The following is a 16,941-nucleotide window of genomic DNA, read 5'->3' on the forward strand; positions in this document are numbered from 1 at the left end:
CTACCGCACCATGACCAGACCACAAATTACAACCACAGTGATCGAATAATATCACATACAAGGAACAAATACCACAACACCATGTCAAGACCACATATTACCACTTGGTGACCAAATAGCACATACAAGGGACAAATACCATAACACCATTTCCAGACCACATATTACCACCACATAGTGACTGAATACTACAATACTGATCAGTAATAAAAAAAACAAAAAACACAATACTATCACCATAAGTGCCAGTATTCACAGGAGATCTGTAATTAGTATGCAGTGTCTGTGTAGAGGTAATACAGAGATCACTGGTGGTATTATACACAGGAGCTCTGTATATAATGTATAGGTAATACATTGATCACTGGTGACATTGTACACAGGACCTTTGTATATAGTATACAGTGTATAGTGTCAGTGTATAGGAAACACTGACTCACCAGTGACGTCTCTAGGTGAAGTCCTTCATCTTTCATCCAGCACAGACCGCCATCATTTCTTCCAGCCAGGACTCGTTTCTGCAGGAAATAACACAGTTATCTCGAGCTCCGCTTGCAGAACACATTACTTAATTTTTCACAACTTCTATATTACACCACATGAAGATAAAAAGGCGATATAGTGTCACTCTGCACAGTAACAGGACCGCCCCCCCATTTAGAACAGTATACTCAAAAAATAAAATAAATACATCACTGCAGTAATAATATCCCTTAATTAGCCCCTATGGTAATAATACTCCCCACCCTGGCCCCGTTTATCTCATTCCTGGCTCCAGCCATATGTTCTACCATCCTGCACTCATGAGTATCCATTCTACACCATATGATCTCCCTATCCTGCCCCATCTGTCTCCATCGTATCCATCCTGCCCCATGATCCAATCCTGCCCCATGTCTCCAATCATGCCCCGTGTCTACATTCTGCCCATGCCTCCAGTCCTGCCCCCAGTGTGTCCAGCATATTACCCCCAGTGTGTCCAGCATATTACCCCCAGTGTCTCCAGCAATCTGCCCCAGTATGTCGAGCATATTGCCCCCAGACAGTGTGTCCAGCAATCTGCCCCAGTGTGTCCAGCATATTACCACCAGTGTGTCCAGCAATCTGGCCCAGTGTCTCCAGCATTGCCCCAGTGTGTCCTCCAATCTGCCCCACTGTCTCCAGCATTGCCCCCAGTGTGTCCTCCAATCTGCCCCAGTGTATCCAGCATTGCCCCCAGTGTGTCCTCCAATCTGCCCCAGTGTGTCCTCCAGCATTGCCCCCCAGTGTCTCCAGCATTGTCCTTAGTGTGTCCTCCAATCTGCCCCACTGTCTCCAGCATTGCCCCCAGTGTGTCCTCCAATCTGCCCCAGTGTCTCCAGCATTGCCCCCCAGTGTGTCCTCCAATCTGCCCCACTGTCTCCAGCATTGCCCCCAGTGTGTCCTCCAATCTGCCCTACTGTCTCCAGCATTGCCCTTAGTGTGTCCTCCAATCTGCCCCAGTGTCTCCAGCATTGCCCTTAGTGTGTCCTCCAATCTGCCCCACTGTCTCCAGCATTTCCCCCAGTGTGTCCTCCAATCTGCCCCAGTGTCTCCAGCATTGCCCTTAGTGTGTCCTCCAATCTGCCCCACTGTCTCCAGCATTGCCCCCAGTGTGTCCTCCAGCATTGCCCCCAGTGTGTCCTCCAGCATTGCCCCCCAGTGTGTCCTCCAGCATTGCCCCCCAGTGTGTCCTCCAGCATTGCCCCCCAGTGTGTCCTCCAGCATTGCCCTTAGTGTGTCCTCCAATCTGCCCCAGTGTCTCCAGCATTGCCCCCAGTGTGTTCTCCAATCTGCCCCAGTGTGTCCTCCAGCATTGCCCCCCAGTGTCTCCAGCATTGCCCTTAGTGTGTCCACCAATCTGCCCCACTGTCTCCAGCATTGCCCCCCAGTGTGTCCTCCAATCTGCCCCAGTGTCTCCAGCATTGCCCCCCAGTGTGTCCTCCAGCATTGCCCCCCAGTGTGTCCTCCAGCATTGCCCCCCAGTGTGTCCACCGATAACTGATCCAAAAAAAAACAAACAAAAAAAAACAAAAAACAAGCAGTCTCCTCACCTGTCCGCGCTCCAGGCGGCGAGCTCCCTGCAGCAGCGCACACTCGCCGGCGACTGACAATGACGTCAGACGCCGGCGACGTGTGCGCTGCGGCCGACTTCAGCTGCCAGCCTCCAATTGGCTGGCGGCTGTTGTTGTTAACTATCGACGTGCGGGCGCGCGCCCGCACGTCAATAGGAGACCTCCGCAGCGCCGGAAGGGGCCCGGTGAGCAGATGAGAAGGGGACCGATGCGGGCCCCCTCTCTCTGCCCACCGGGTCCAGGGGGCACACAAACGCCACTCGGCGGGCAGTCACAGACGATTAGCGGAGGGTCAATCTGTGCGGTAGCCCAGGGCCCCCCCAGACCACTGGGCCCTGGGCTACCGCCCATATTGACCCTCTGATAATCCGCCCCTGTGTGCTATATATAAGGCAGTTCAGCTGCCTCATTCAGGGTATGTGCACACGTCAGGATTTTTTCCTGACAAAATCCTGAGATTTCTGCCAGAAATCCGCGTTTTTTTTTGCGCGGATTTCTCGCGGAATTTGCGCGTTTTTTGCGTGGATTTTGCACGGATTTTTTGCGGAATTTTTGCGGATTTTTTTTTTTTCCGGAATGTCCTTTTTGCTTAGAAATCCGCAAAAAATCCGCAAAAAGATAGAGCATGTCCGGATTTTTTGCGGTATGCGTTTTTTTGGGGGAAAAAACGCTTACATCTGCACAAAAAATGCGGAATGCATTCTAAATGATAGGATGCATAATTTTAGCATTTTTTATGCGGATTTATAGCGTTTTTATAGCGAAATTCCGCAAAAAAAATGCTAAAAATCCGGACGTGTGCACATACCCTCAGTGTCTGTGAGTGGAAGTGTAATGACCTCTAGTGTTGTTCTGGTTCTGCCAGAGACTGAGAAATGGACGCTTACCTGAGCAGACAAGCCCATGCTAGCACATGGACTTGCCTTTATGCTGAAGGAAAGGCCGTTAGTTTTCCCTTATACTGAAAGTTTATGAAGTCTAATAACTAGTGATGAGCGAGTATACTCGTTGCTCAGGTTTTCCCATGCACGCTCGGGTGATCTCCTAGCATTTGTTAGGGTTCAGAGATTAAGTTTTTGTTGACTCAGCTGCATGATTTACAGCTACTAGCCAGCCTGAGTACATGTGGGGGTTGCCTGGTGGCTAGGGAATCCTCACATGTAATCAAGCTGTTTAGTAGCCGCAAATCATGCAGCTGCGGCAAGGAAAACTAAATCTCCAAGCAGTCATAAGTACTCGGATATCACCAGAGCATGCTCTGGAAAACCCGAGCAATGAGTACACTCAGCGTCGGACTGGAGCACCTTGGGCCCACCAGAGAAAATCATTCTTGGGGCCCACTATGTAGCTACATAGAAATAGATACAAGACCACCAATTGTGCGGTAAAAAGCGCTAATATCAGGGTATAATATAAGGTAGTTCACGTCTTAATAATGTAGCAAGGGTTGGGGTAGCCCCCTCACAGAATATAATGTAGCCCCCCAGGGCCGTATTTAGAGTTTCTGCTGCCCCAGGCATTTTTAGTGCTGCCTCCCTCATTGGTGAGTATGACACAATCGGCAGTGACTTTGGCAAGAATCGCTGTTGTGAAAGTCGCCTTTTGCAGCAGATCGGGCAGTTTTTCTGCATCTGCCGCGTAACGGATCACTTACGGCAACACTGCGTTCGGCCTCATTCATTCCCTATGGGATTTGCGGCACTTGCCGTGATCTGGCAAATGTGGTATCATACCTCCCAACTTTTGAAGAAGGGAAGGAGGTATAAAGTTTGCAGCGCGCGTAGTGCGCAGCGGCAAATTTTAGGCCACGCCTCTGACCAGACCCATTTCACAACTAGTCACACCCATATCCACATCCCAACCGCAGCCATTTAGCACTGCTAATCACACTGTTTTATATACAATAATTATAAACAAAAAAAATATGGCCACACAGTGCTCCATACTGTATAATGGCCGCACATGATGCTCAATACTGTATAACGGCCACACATGATGCTGCATACTGTATAATGGCCACACATGATGCTCCATAGTGTATAATGGCCACACACAGTTCTTCATACTGTATAATGGCCACACATGATGCTCCATACTGTATAACGGCCACACATGATGCTCCATACTGTATAATGGCCACACATGATGCTCCATACTGTATAACGGCCACCACACATGATGCTCCATACTGTATAATGGCCCCACATGATGCTCCATACTGTATAATGGCCACATATGATGCTCCATACTGTATAACGGCCACCACACATGATGCTCCATACTGTATAATGGCCACACATGATGCTCCATACTGTATAACGGCCCCACATGATGCTCCATACTGTATAACGGCCACCACACATGATGCTCCATACTGTATAATGGCCCCACATGATGCTCCATACTGTATAATGGCCACATATGATGCTCCATACTGTATAATGGCCACCACACATGATGCTCCATACTGTATAATGGCCCCACATGATGCTCCATACTGTTTAACGGCCCCACATGATGCTCCATACTGTATAACGGCCACCACACATGATGCTCCATACTGTATAATGGCCACACATGATGCTCCATACTGTATAATGGCCCCACATGATGCTCCATACTGTATAATGGCCCCACATGATGCTCCATACTGTATAACGGCCACCACACATGATGCTCCATACTGTATAATGGCCACCACACATGATGCTCCATACTGTATAATGGCCACACACAGTTCTTCATACTGTATAATGGCCACACATGATGCTCCATAGTGTATAATGGCCACACATGATGCTCCATACTGTATAACGGCCACACATGATGCTCAATACTGTATAATGACCCCCCTCCTGTATGCATGGCTCATCTCCCTCCTATCCCATATACATAGCTCATATTACCCCCTCCTGTATGCATGACTCATATCTCCCCATGTATGCATGGCTCATATCCCCCCCCTGTATGAATGGCTCATATTCCGCCCCTGTATGCATGGCTTATATTCCCCCCTGCATGGCTCATATCCCCCCCCTGTATGCATGGCTTATATTCCCCCCTGCATGGCTTATATTCCCCCCTGTATTCAGGCTTATCTCTCCGCACCCGCACCCGCTCTTGCTCCTGCTCAGCGCGCCGGCTTATGTCCTCCTTCATCCCCCCTGTCCCTCATACTCACCTGTCCCACTGCACGGCCGTGCCGACATCCCTCGCGCTCTGTCCCGACTCCAGGCGGCGGCGCCGGCGCAGCACCTTCTTCCTGCTTGAGCGGTCATGTGACACCATTCATTAAGATCATGAATATGCGCATATTCATGATCTTAATGAGCGGTGTCACATGACCGCTCGTTCAGGACGAGCTGCAGTGCAGACGCCGAGACCATCGCTGGAGCAGGGTGAGTATTCAAGGCGGGCGGGCGGCGTCGGCGGGAGGGGCCCTGGAGCGGGGAGGCCCTGCCAGCAGGTGTCAGTGCCAGGGCCCACCGGAGGATCCTCCGGTTCCCCGGTGGGCCAGTCCGAGCCTGAGTACACTCGCTCATCACTACTAATAACCTTTCCTGTTTCCACTAAGAAGCTTCGCTCCTGTGAGCACTGGACCTGACGACTATTAAACAGCTCATCCCTTACAGCGTGCTTATCATTGGTGTCCGATGTATTACCATGCATTACCAGTGAGACACATATATATATTTATATTTCATACAGAGCTAGGTAGCATAAAAGCCGGTAATTTAATTGTCGGCTTTGGCTAAATAATTACCGAACCCCACAGGATATGAGACATGGTTTACATACAGTAAACCATTGCATATCTGTTATATTTTTATATATCCCTCCCTAAAAATGTTAATAGTGTGTGTGTGCCAAATTTGGGAGCTCTAGGTGTTAAACTAAAGGGTTAATTCACGTAAAAAAATGTGGGCTCCAGCGCGATTTTCTCCACCAGAGAGGGAAAGCCAGTGACTGGGCGCAGTTATTAATAGCCTAGAGAGGGACCATGGTTATTGCCCCCCCTGGCTAAAAACATCTGCCCCCATCCACCCCAGAAAAGGCACATCTGTAAGATGCGCCAATTCTGGCACTTAGCATCTCTCTTCCCATTCTCCTGTGGCATTGGCATATGGGGTAAAAAGGGGTTAATGTCACCTTGCTATTGTAAGATGACATTAAGCCTGGTTAATAATCGAGAGGTGTCAATTAGACACCTATCCATTATTAATCCAATATTAGTAAAGGGTTAAAAATACACAATACACAATCTGTATTTTTCTTGCCCCCATAGACTTGCATTGGCGTATTTTTGGAGGAATACGCTGACAATCGCAGCATGGTCCGAGTGCAATGCGTTGTTTTTGCGTCTCTCATTCGTCCATATTTCTCTCTAGTGTGACCCCGGCCTAAAGGTATGTTTCCACGGTCACGTATGTTTCCACATATTGGACGCAGCTTAAAATCTGCATTAAAAAAATGCAGCAAAAACGCAATATGTGAACACAGCCTAAGCCAGGGGTGGGCAATTAATTTTGCCATGGGGCCGCATGAGAAAGTGGGATGGTTTTAGAGGGCCGAACTAATATAATTACCGTATTTTTCGGACTATAAGACGCATCGGACCATAAGGCGCACCCCAAATTTGGGGTGAAAATTGCAGAAAAAAAGATTTTTTATAAGATGGGGGTCCGTCTTATTGTCCGAATTTACAGTATCTTACGGTAAGATTCTTACCTGAGGGCTGGCGGTGGCAGAGCAGGGTCACAGGAGGCATGGTGTCGGCAGAGGTGGGGTGGTGCGGTGTGGCGTGCACCTGAGCAGGGTCCCTTCCTGCTTAGGCGGGCGACGCCACGGCCTGGTGTCCATGGGGGATTTGCAGCAGTGGTGTGACGACGGCAGAGGTGCGTTATGGCGTGTGCAGGGTCCCTTCCACCGTTGAGGTGACGCAACGGCCCAGAATGCAATGTGAGCAGCAGAGCCGGGTTGAATATCGGTGGCGGCAGCCATCTTCCCGAGGCCGCACGTGCGCAGATGGAGTGCTGTGCTTCACGGGGCTTCAGGAAAATGGCCGCGGGAGGCCGCGCGTGCGCAGATAGAGATCGTGGCGGCCATTTTTCTGAAGCCGAGATCTAAATCTGCAAACTCGGCTTCAGGAAAATGGCCACCGCGATCTCCATCTGCGCACGTGCGGCCTCCTGCGGCCATTTTCCTGAAGCCCCGTGAAGCAGAGCACTCCATCTGCGCATGCGCAGCCTCAGGAAGATGGCCGCCGCCACCGATAAACAGGTAATCAACCTGGCCTTCACTCCAGCCGCCAGCGGTCCTCCTCAGAAGCGGCTGGCGGCTGGCCGAGCGGTGCCGGGGGCGGCTGTCAGAAGTGACAGCTAGCTGGCGGGCCGCTTAAAATCATCAGGTGGGCCGGATGCAGCCCGCAGGCCGCATCTTGCCCAGGTCTGGCCTAAGCGCTCCTTTGGACATCAGTAGTTTGTCTTCACAGTTTGAAAGCCAAAACCTGAGTGGAGCAAAAAGAGGAAAACTGTACTTGAAAAACTGACACCTGTTCTGTGTTTTGGAGACACTCCTGGTTTTGGAATACCAACACCGATGAAAAATCACGGATGTGTGAATGAGCCCTAAGGCAGTGTGCCCATGATGAGTTTTTGATGTTTCATATTTTCTCTGCTTCAAAAACGCAGCGTCTTACAGTTCCAGCAAAGTGGATGAGGTTTATAGAAATCTCCTGCCCACTGTGCTTTTTTTTTTACTCAGCGTAAACTGACCCGCGGTGCGCATTTCACATCCGCAACATGTCACTTTCTCTTGCAGGTACGCTGAGTTTTATGGGCGGGTGTTTCCTATAGACATGCACGGGATGTGGAAATTCGATGAGTAAAAAATGCACATGTGTTTTTAGTGTGTTTCCGTGAGGGAAACACATCTGAAAATTCTTGTAATCCGCACATGACTATATCAATAAAGTTTTGTCAAAGCCAAATACCAGGAAGTATCAAAATCAAAGCAACTTTGTGTAAAGGACACCAACAAGAGACAAAAACATGTCAAAAAACCCCGCAAGTAACCTAATTTACTGAATAATAAGGGTACGATGCGTATTTATGCAGTGTCAAACCCGCTGTTTGTCCACTATGAGTTTTTGATGCTTTGTATTTTCATTATTTCAAAAACACAGCGTCTTACAATTCCAGCAAAATGGATGGGATCTATGGAAATCTCCTGCCCACTGTGCTTTTAGGACGTTTCCGAGGTGAAAACATATAAAAAACTGCAAGTAATCCGCTAATCACAGTATCAATAAAGTTTTTTTCAAAGCTGAATAGTAGGAAGTATCAAACTGAAAGCAACTTTATTTAAAGCGTGACACACAAGGAGACAAAAAACACAGTGTCAAGAGCTTGATTAGAGAAAGAAGGCAAACAAAAGCAGAGCGAAAAAATGCGAGTGGTGCAGAAAATCTGCATAGTCAAAATCTCACCAAAATGTCATCCTGAAAACATGGCCTTTAAAGGGTTTTTTATAAATTTGGAAAACCCCTGTGCCCCTTTAGAGAAATAAAATGCTATTTGCTCATATTTCCCAGGTCCAGGACTGAGTGTCTGCCACTGATCCTGATGTCTGCAGCATTAACGTTTTGTCGATAGCGCTGCAGCCAATCGGTGAGCTCAGCAGCTGACAAAGAGTCCAGCTGTTAACCAGCGCAGAGCTCACTGATTGGCTGCAGCACATTCAACATGAAGTCAACGCTGCAAACAAAAATAGACACCGAGAGCCGCGATGGACACTCAGCACTGGACCCATGGAGAGTAGGTAAAGAACACATTTATTTATTTTTTTATATAAACAAACTGCAGCTGCAAGATGGGAGTTTTCCAAAAAAAGGAAAATGCTTTTAACCCATTTGTACATTATCAGAGTATAAAGCCGATGTATTTTTCCCGAAGATCTAATGTTCTCAGCCATTATACTCGCAACCGCATTATGCGAGAAAGTAGTAAACCGCTATCAGACCTATTCAGCCAAAGCGTCTTAGTAAATTTCTACGTAGCGCCACCGGAACGAGTTGGGGAAATAATGCAATGCGTCTTTGATTTTTTTTTTCTTTTTCTAAAGTCATTACATTTATGGCTTCTTTATATGTGACCTTAACAAACAGCCCCCGACATGTGTAAGTGCTCTCCGTGTGGTGATTCCTGCACTTAAGCGCCCGGCTCGGGCTGTAAGGGATGAAAAATGTGGTCATTTTGCAATAGCAAATGATAGTGGTATTAGTCCCTGACAGGTCCAAACCTTGGACTTTATCGCATGTAAAAGATGAAATACAGGTTACGTCTCTGCGATTTTTTCACATAAAACATATTTATGATTTAGAGAAAAACAGCGTGACTCAACATCACTAAACTTGTCCGGCAGAAATAATTTAGTACTCATCTCTCATGGTCCAAATACACCTTACTATCAATCTGCTTAACTAGTCCCATATGCTGAATTGATTTTCTAATTCCCCGTGGGGGGGAAAGGAATTTTTTTTAAGTCGTTGATAGATTAACCAGTGTTCTCTTGGGAGGCCTGGCACTTCATGGGTTAAACCCCGGAAATTTGAATTTTTATTTATTTTATTTTTTTATTGCAGAATTATTTAATGAAATAACTTGGCTTGACTGCTTTCTTTTTGAAACAGCGCCACCCTGCTCATGGGTTGTATTTGGTATTACAGCTCAGTTTTATTTACTATTATTGGGGCTACTTTCACACTAGCGTCGGATTCGGCCCGTCGCAGTGCGTCGGGCAGAGGTACCGACGCTAGCAGTGAATGCGCCGCACAACGGGGGCAGTGGATGCATTTTTCCAGCACATCCGCTGCCCCATTGTGAGGTGGGGGAGGAGTTCCGGACGCGCATGCGTGGTCCGAAATGGCGGACTTTCGGCAGCAAAAAACGTTACATGTAACGCTTTTTGTTCCCGGCGGTCCGCCACAACACGGCGCAACCGTCGCACGACGGTTGCGACGTGTGTCAATGCGTCGCAATGCGTCGCTAATGTTAGACTATGGGGCAAAAACACATCCTGCAGACAACTTTGCAGGATGCGTTTTTCCCCATAAACGACGCATTGCGACGTATTGAAAAAAAACGCTAGTGTGAAAGTAGCCTAAGCTGTAATTGCAGACACAAACCTTGGACAAGAGTGGCGCTGTGCGTGAAAGGAAGCAGCTATGTATTCCCGCTGTCCTTTAATTTCCAAATAATCCCTATAATATACAGTCATGGCAAAAAAATAAGAACAGTGTTTTCTTTTATGAGAACTTATCAACATTTAAGCTTCATTCCGAACAATATAAATAAAGGTCAAGAAAAAAAATTACATATCTGCGATTGAAAAAAAAAAAAAACTTAAAGGGATTGTTCACTTTGGACAATCCTTACTTCATTGAAAGATCTTGTAATAACGTGATCACTTTTGCATTTGCACCTTTTGTTTTTGTCTAATTTTTTTTTCCTCCCTTTTTTTGTTTGCACCAAAGTCATATTTTCCCTACGGACCCATAGAGTTGAAGGGGAGAGTGCCACCTGATTCCTGGAGACAAACGACGAATAGCACCCAACCAATTTTTACGGTTTTCTCCACGAGCCTTAAGGGCAGTCCCACACGTCCAGATAATTCCGGTACCGGAAAAATCGGTACCAGAATTATCCGTGTCCGTGTGCCCGTGCGTTTCTGTGGCACATCAGTGTGGCACACGTGCGGCACACATGTGCTGCCCGTGTGCCCACTGGGTACCACATGCACCGTGCAGGAGACAGCGCTAAAGTTTAGCGCTGTCCCCTGCATCTGGTGCTGAAGCCGCCATTCATATCTTCCCTGCAGCAGCGTTTGCTGTAGAAAAGATATGAATATTCCTTTTTTTTTTTGTTTCTCGTGTTTAAAATAAATATCCATGTCCCCGTCCCCCTCCCACCCACTGTGCGCCCGCCCGCTGTTCTTAAAATACTCACCCGGCTCGCTCCCTCGCTGGCGCTGCTTCCTGTCTTGGCCTCACCTTCTACTGTATGAGCGGTCACGTGGGGCCGCTCATTTACAGTAATGAATATGCGGCTCCACCCCTATGGGAGGTGGAGCTGCATATTCATGACTGTAATCGGCGGCACCACGTGACCGCTCATACAGTAGAAGATGCGGCCAGGACAGGAAGCAGCGCCAGCCAGCGAGGGAGCCGAGTGGGTATTTTAAGAACAGTGGGGGGGGGTGCACAGGGGGTGGGAGGGGGGTGGGGACATGAATATTTATTTTAAACACGAGAAACAAAAAAAAAAGGAATATTCATATCTTTTCTACAGCAAACGCTGCTGCAGGGAAGATATGAATGGGGCTTCAGCACCAGTGGGGGGGACAGCGCTTACTGTAGCGCTGACTCCTGCACAGTACACGGACTGCACACGGACAACGTCCGTGTGCGCTACGTGTCTTACACGGACCCATTGACTTTAATGGGTCCGTGTAATCCGTGCGCTCCCACGAACACTGACATGTCTCCGTGTTTGGCACACGGAGACACGGTCCGCAAAAAATCAATGACATCGGCACAAATGCATTGATTTCAATGTGTCTACGTGAGTCAGTGGCTCCGGTACATGAGGAAACTGTCACCTCACGTACCGGAGCCATTGACGTGTGAAACTGGCCTAAAGCTTTGTTCACACGTTGTATTTTTGCTGCGTTTTTTTAATGCAAATTTTAAGCTGTTTTCCTGTACCAGCAAAAGCTATGAGGTTTTCGAAATCTGATGCACACACCGTTTTTTTTTCTTTCTGACTGATTTGGAAAATTGCTGCGTTTTTGCAAACTATAACATGTCACTTCTGTCAGCGTTTTTTCACCCATTGAAAGCAATGAGTAGGTAAAAAAAAAACCACAGGTGTCAGGTTTTGCTGCGTTTTTGGTGCAAAAACCTAAACAAGATGATTTTTGGAAGACACTAAGCTGTTTCAGCATGCACAAGAGGTGGCAAAATACGCAGCAAAACCGGATTTTTGTAAGCAGCTTTTTTAGGCTATGTGCGCACGCTGCAGATTTTGCTGCGGATTCGCAGCGTTTCCGCAGCTGTGGGTGCGCAGCAGTTTCCCATGAGTTTACAGTATAATGTAAACCTATGGGAAACAAAATACGCTGTGCACATGCTGCGGAAAAAAACGTGCGGAAACACAGCGATTTACATTCCGCAGCATGTCACTTCTTTCTGCGGATTCCGCAGCGGTTTTACACCTGCTCCAATAGAAAACCGCAGTTGTAAAACCGCAGTGAAATCCGCAAAAAAAACATCCGTGATAAATCTGCAGCAAAAACGCAGCATTTTTGCCCTGCATATTTATCAAATCCACTGTGGAAAAATCCGCAGTGGACCAGAATACGTGTGCACATAGCCTTACTGCCAAGAGAGCAGGTTTTGCCTGTTAAAAAAAAAACCCAGCAAAAATGCAATGTGTGAACATAGCCTAATAGTGAAGCTCAGCTAGCTGCTTTTTTACTTCTTTACATATGTCACGTAACCCCGAGCAGTCTAATTTTTCCTGGCTTTTATACTACACGCAATGCAAAACTTTGCAAACTCTATGGGAAGCAAACCTGAAGGCCTCATTTGACGCACTACAAATTCCAGAAGGAAATGGAACTAACAAATCTTAAACTTAAAATGAAAATCCAGCTCGCCAGATCAGGTGTAAATGATGAAAGCATCTAATCTCGGAAGAATAAGTCTTAGGCCTCATTCACACGTCTGATTTTTTTTTTTTGCATACAAGAAAATCTGATCGATTATTCTGATCAAATGTCATCCAATTTTCTCATACATGGAGAAATAAAAAAAAAAAAATTCTCCACTTTCTCCTCTCTGACAGTCCGCAAAAATTGGACTGCACTCTGATGGAATCCAGGGACAGTCTGATTTTTTTTTTTTCCACTGGCGCATTGGACTTGTGTTGCCGACTTTAGTCTGACCCTCAGATCAGAATCAGACATCTCTCCGATATTTTCCACGGATCACTCTGTCCGAGGAAAAAATGAGACACGTGAAAGGCCCCATAGATTACCACAGGTACGAGTGCGATCCATGAAAATCAAGGATCGCTCATACGCAAAAAAAAAAGAATGTTTGAATGAGGCCTTGGGCTATGTGTACACAGAGTATTTTTGCTGAGTTTTTGGAGTGAAAACTGAAAACGCCCATTTCAATGCTAGTCGTGATGACGGGTGTGCTGGAGTCAGACGCTGCTGATCCATGACGAGCTTCACCCCTTTGCATGAATCTGGAACTTTTGACGAATACTGTGCACCTGTGTAAGGAGGTGAAACACCAGAAGAGTCTGGGGGCGGTTACCTTCTCGGCTTTGTGCCTGGGACCATTGAGCTGTGCTGCAGGTTCCCCTGGGGACAGACTTAGAGACTGGGACAGGAAGGAAGCCGGGCAGAGAGCGGGAAAGGCACGTGCGCAAGGGACAGAGCAGCGTGAGCAGCGGTCAGAGCAGGGTGCAGCTGCGCTCCAGGAGAGAGAGCACCCGGTCTGAGGACAAATACAGGGAGACTGCCCAGAAAGACTGCTTCTTGTGAGTACTTGAAAGCGGACTCTGCTGTGACTGGAGAGGGGTGCTTTGAGACCCGTGTAGAGACATTGGCCCGTGCAGAGACTTCTACCCCCAGGTCCCTGCGTTATAAGTACAGAGACTGTGATTCCTGGTACAGAGACTTAACAGTGCAGAGCCCCTGATTCCTGGTACAGAGACTTAACAGTGCAGAGCCCCTGATTCCCGCTGTGCTGTAAAAGCTAAAGACTCAGAGCCTGTGCATATCACATTAACTCCCAAAACCCCAGGCAGCAGGCTCCTAGAGACTACTCAGCCCACGGACCAGGTACCACCAGCACACATTACACTTTACACTCCGGCCACTAGGGGGAGAAAAAGGCTTTATTTATTGGGCCACTCCTCACACTGGTAAAACTAGGGGTCGGATAGGAAGTTAGTCAGAAGTTGACTGGCTTGGATTCAGGCAGCATCTCGTGGCAGGGGATGTTGCAGGGAGAAGATTCAGGGGGGTGCCTGTCAGGCGTGGGAACCTGGCAGGTACCTACAGAACAGAACGTTACGGAACCGCACCTGCACTACCTTGCGGCGGTATCCTAAGAAAGAGACACGAAGCGAAGGATATTGTGGAACAGTGAGAAACGAGATCAAGCACAAAGGTGAACCAGTAGGAGTCGTGCCTCAAGAACGGCAACATCCTACTGAGGCGCGTAGCCGGTGGCCGGAACACCAAGGAAGTAACTGACTCTATGCCTTACTTCAAACTCCGCAGGACAGTTAATTATAGGTTGGCTGTCTACCTTAAATTTCCTACGAAGACATAGGGGCAATGCATGGAGAGGGGCATCTCTAGGGTCCCGGAAGAGCTCCGAGCCTTCCCGTCATATGGGTGCGTCCTAGCCATAACATACTGGGGGACGAGAAACTAGTAACATCTGGAACGAAATAGAAAGAAAGAGAAAGAACTAGAACGAACGAACTAGAACAGAAGTTGTGAGGACTATACCGAATGTTCAGCAGGGTAGCACTACAACACACAGGCGCTAGTGGTAGGCAACGATTTCCTCCTGCAAAGGGAACTCTGGATGTGCCCATCGGACCGGCCGGTCTCAGATAGCCCGGTTAATTGTGGTCTGGATTGAGGATCCTGAAGTCTTCAGTAAAGAGGTAAAGAGACTCCAACCCTGTGTCCTCGTTATTGTCTGCACCTCACACCATCACCATCCACCTTACTGGGAAGCCCTGGGGACATACTTCACCTGTGGGAAGGTATACCATCCAGCTGCCATTCCATCACCCCAGCGGACCCCACAGCAGCGTTGGTCACCCTGACCGAACACCACAGGTGGCGTCACGAAACCTTGACAGACTCCTATCACCTTTTTATTGGACGCCCCTTAGCAGGGTTACGGACCGTGTCCAGCCACCGTGACAATCCCAGAACTGAGACAGAAAGGACCGGTACCGAGTAACCTGTGGCCCTGTGTCTGGGGGCGCTCCATTATTTTCTCAAGAAATCTTGCTTACTCTTGTTACATTGCTTGACTCCCATATTTTTGCACTGTTTTATTGCTAGTTATATTCCATTGCTTCCTCCCTGCGAGGAGAACCTGATTCCTGTTAATAAACCCCACAACTGTTGGTCTGTCTGTTCCGTGGTGACATACTCAGTCCCTGCATACTATTACACCTGTGTGCGCCATGCCGAAAATCTCACTTCAGTCAGGTACTAGAGTAAGATTTCTGGCATAGAGACTGCCACAGCTCATCATAAATTAGACAATATGTGGCATCCCACCTCCCGTTGCATCTACGTCGTGCCTCAGCTCTGCCCATTGTCACAGATTTGGAAAAACGGGTGAAAACACCATAAGTCGAAAAATGTTGTCATAATTAATGTAATTATTATTATTTTGATTAACACATGGGAAAGAAAATTAATAGTAGTTATTATTTTTTTATTTCCTATGTGATAGTTAAAATAATTAAAGCAATTAATAATAATAATAATAATAATAATAATTGACAGTATCACATGGGGAAGAAAATAATTATCATTATATTTTTCCCTTTTGATCAATAATAATAATAATAATAATAAATTATTATTATTATTTTGTCTACCACATTTTCAAGAAAAAATATTTTTTTGTCTTTCCCATGTGATATAATCAAAAAATGTGTACATTTAATTATCTTCCCGTTTATGCAAATTATAGGAAATTCTAAATATTTATTTTAAAAAAAATGTACTGGTATCTTTTTAAAGTAAGAAATGATTTTACAGTTTATAAATAGAAAAAGTGTTCTTGAGCTGACAAAGAAAAAGCCTTGTCAATCAGGGACCTAAAAGATGTGTCGATCCGCTATCAAAATTTATTAATAGCCTTTTCGAGCCACACCTAAAAGGACAAAAAAAAAAAGTTTTGCAGTCTGGCTAATTGCTTTCCAGTTTACTACAAACTAGGAAAATAAATAATAATGATAACATAAAAAATAAGGTATACAAATATGAAATAACCATATGAAAAAAAATACTAAGAATTATGATAAGAGCAATAACATTTTAAAATGGTGTAAAGTCACAAACATACACAACAAAGAAAAACACCTTTGGCTAATAATTATTTATTACTATTATTATAGCGCCATTTATTCCATGGCGCTTTACATGTGAGGAGGGGTATACATAATAAAAACAAGTACAATAATCTTAAACAATACAAGTCATAACTGGTACAGGAGGAGAGAGGACCCTGCCCGCGAGGGCTCACAATCTACAAGGGATGGGTGAGGATACAGTAGGTGAGGGTAGAGATGGTCATGCAGTGGTTTGGTCGATCGGTGGTTACTGCAGGTTGTAGGCTTGTCTGAAGAGGTGGGTCTTCAGGTTCTTTTTGAAGGTTTCGATGGTAGGGGAGAGTCTGATATGTTGTGGTAGAGAGTTCCAGAGTAGGGGGGATGCGCGAGAGAAATCTTGTATACGATTGTGGGAAGAGGAGATAAGAGGGGAGTAGAGAAGGAGATCTTGTGAGGATCGGAGGTTGCGGGTAGGTAAGTACCGGGAGACGAGGTCACAGATGTATGGAGGACACAGGTTGTGGATGGCTTTGTACGTCATGGTTAGGGTTTTGTACTGGAGTCTCTGGGTAATGGGGAGGCAGTGAAGGGATTGACAGAGGGGAGAGGCCGGGGAATAGCGGGGGGACAGGTGGATTAGTCGGGCAGCAGAGTTTAGAATAGATTGGAGGGGTGTGAGAGTG

At 46.8% G+C, this 16,941-nt stretch overlaps 1 protein-coding gene across 1 annotated transcript in view; it reads left to right on the forward strand.

The window, feature by feature from the left end:
* Positions 1-16,941, forward strand: part of USH2A (usherin) — an 824,795-nt gene that overhangs the window by 342,658 nt on the left and 465,196 nt on the right. The window contains exons 31-32 of the mRNA XM_069726496.1: positions 8,002-8,162; positions 8,462-8,586. Of these exons, the coding sequence (XP_069582597.1) occupies positions 8,002-8,162; positions 8,462-8,586 (286 nt within the window). The remainder of the gene's footprint in view (positions 1-8,001; positions 8,163-8,461; positions 8,587-16,941) is intronic.

The sequence above is a fragment of the Ranitomeya imitator genome, chromosome 5 (assembly GCF_032444005.1).
Source record: "Ranitomeya imitator isolate aRanImi1 chromosome 5, aRanImi1.pri, whole genome shotgun sequence".
Classification (NCBI taxonomy): domain Eukaryota; kingdom Metazoa; phylum Chordata; class Amphibia; order Anura; family Dendrobatidae; genus Ranitomeya; species Ranitomeya imitator.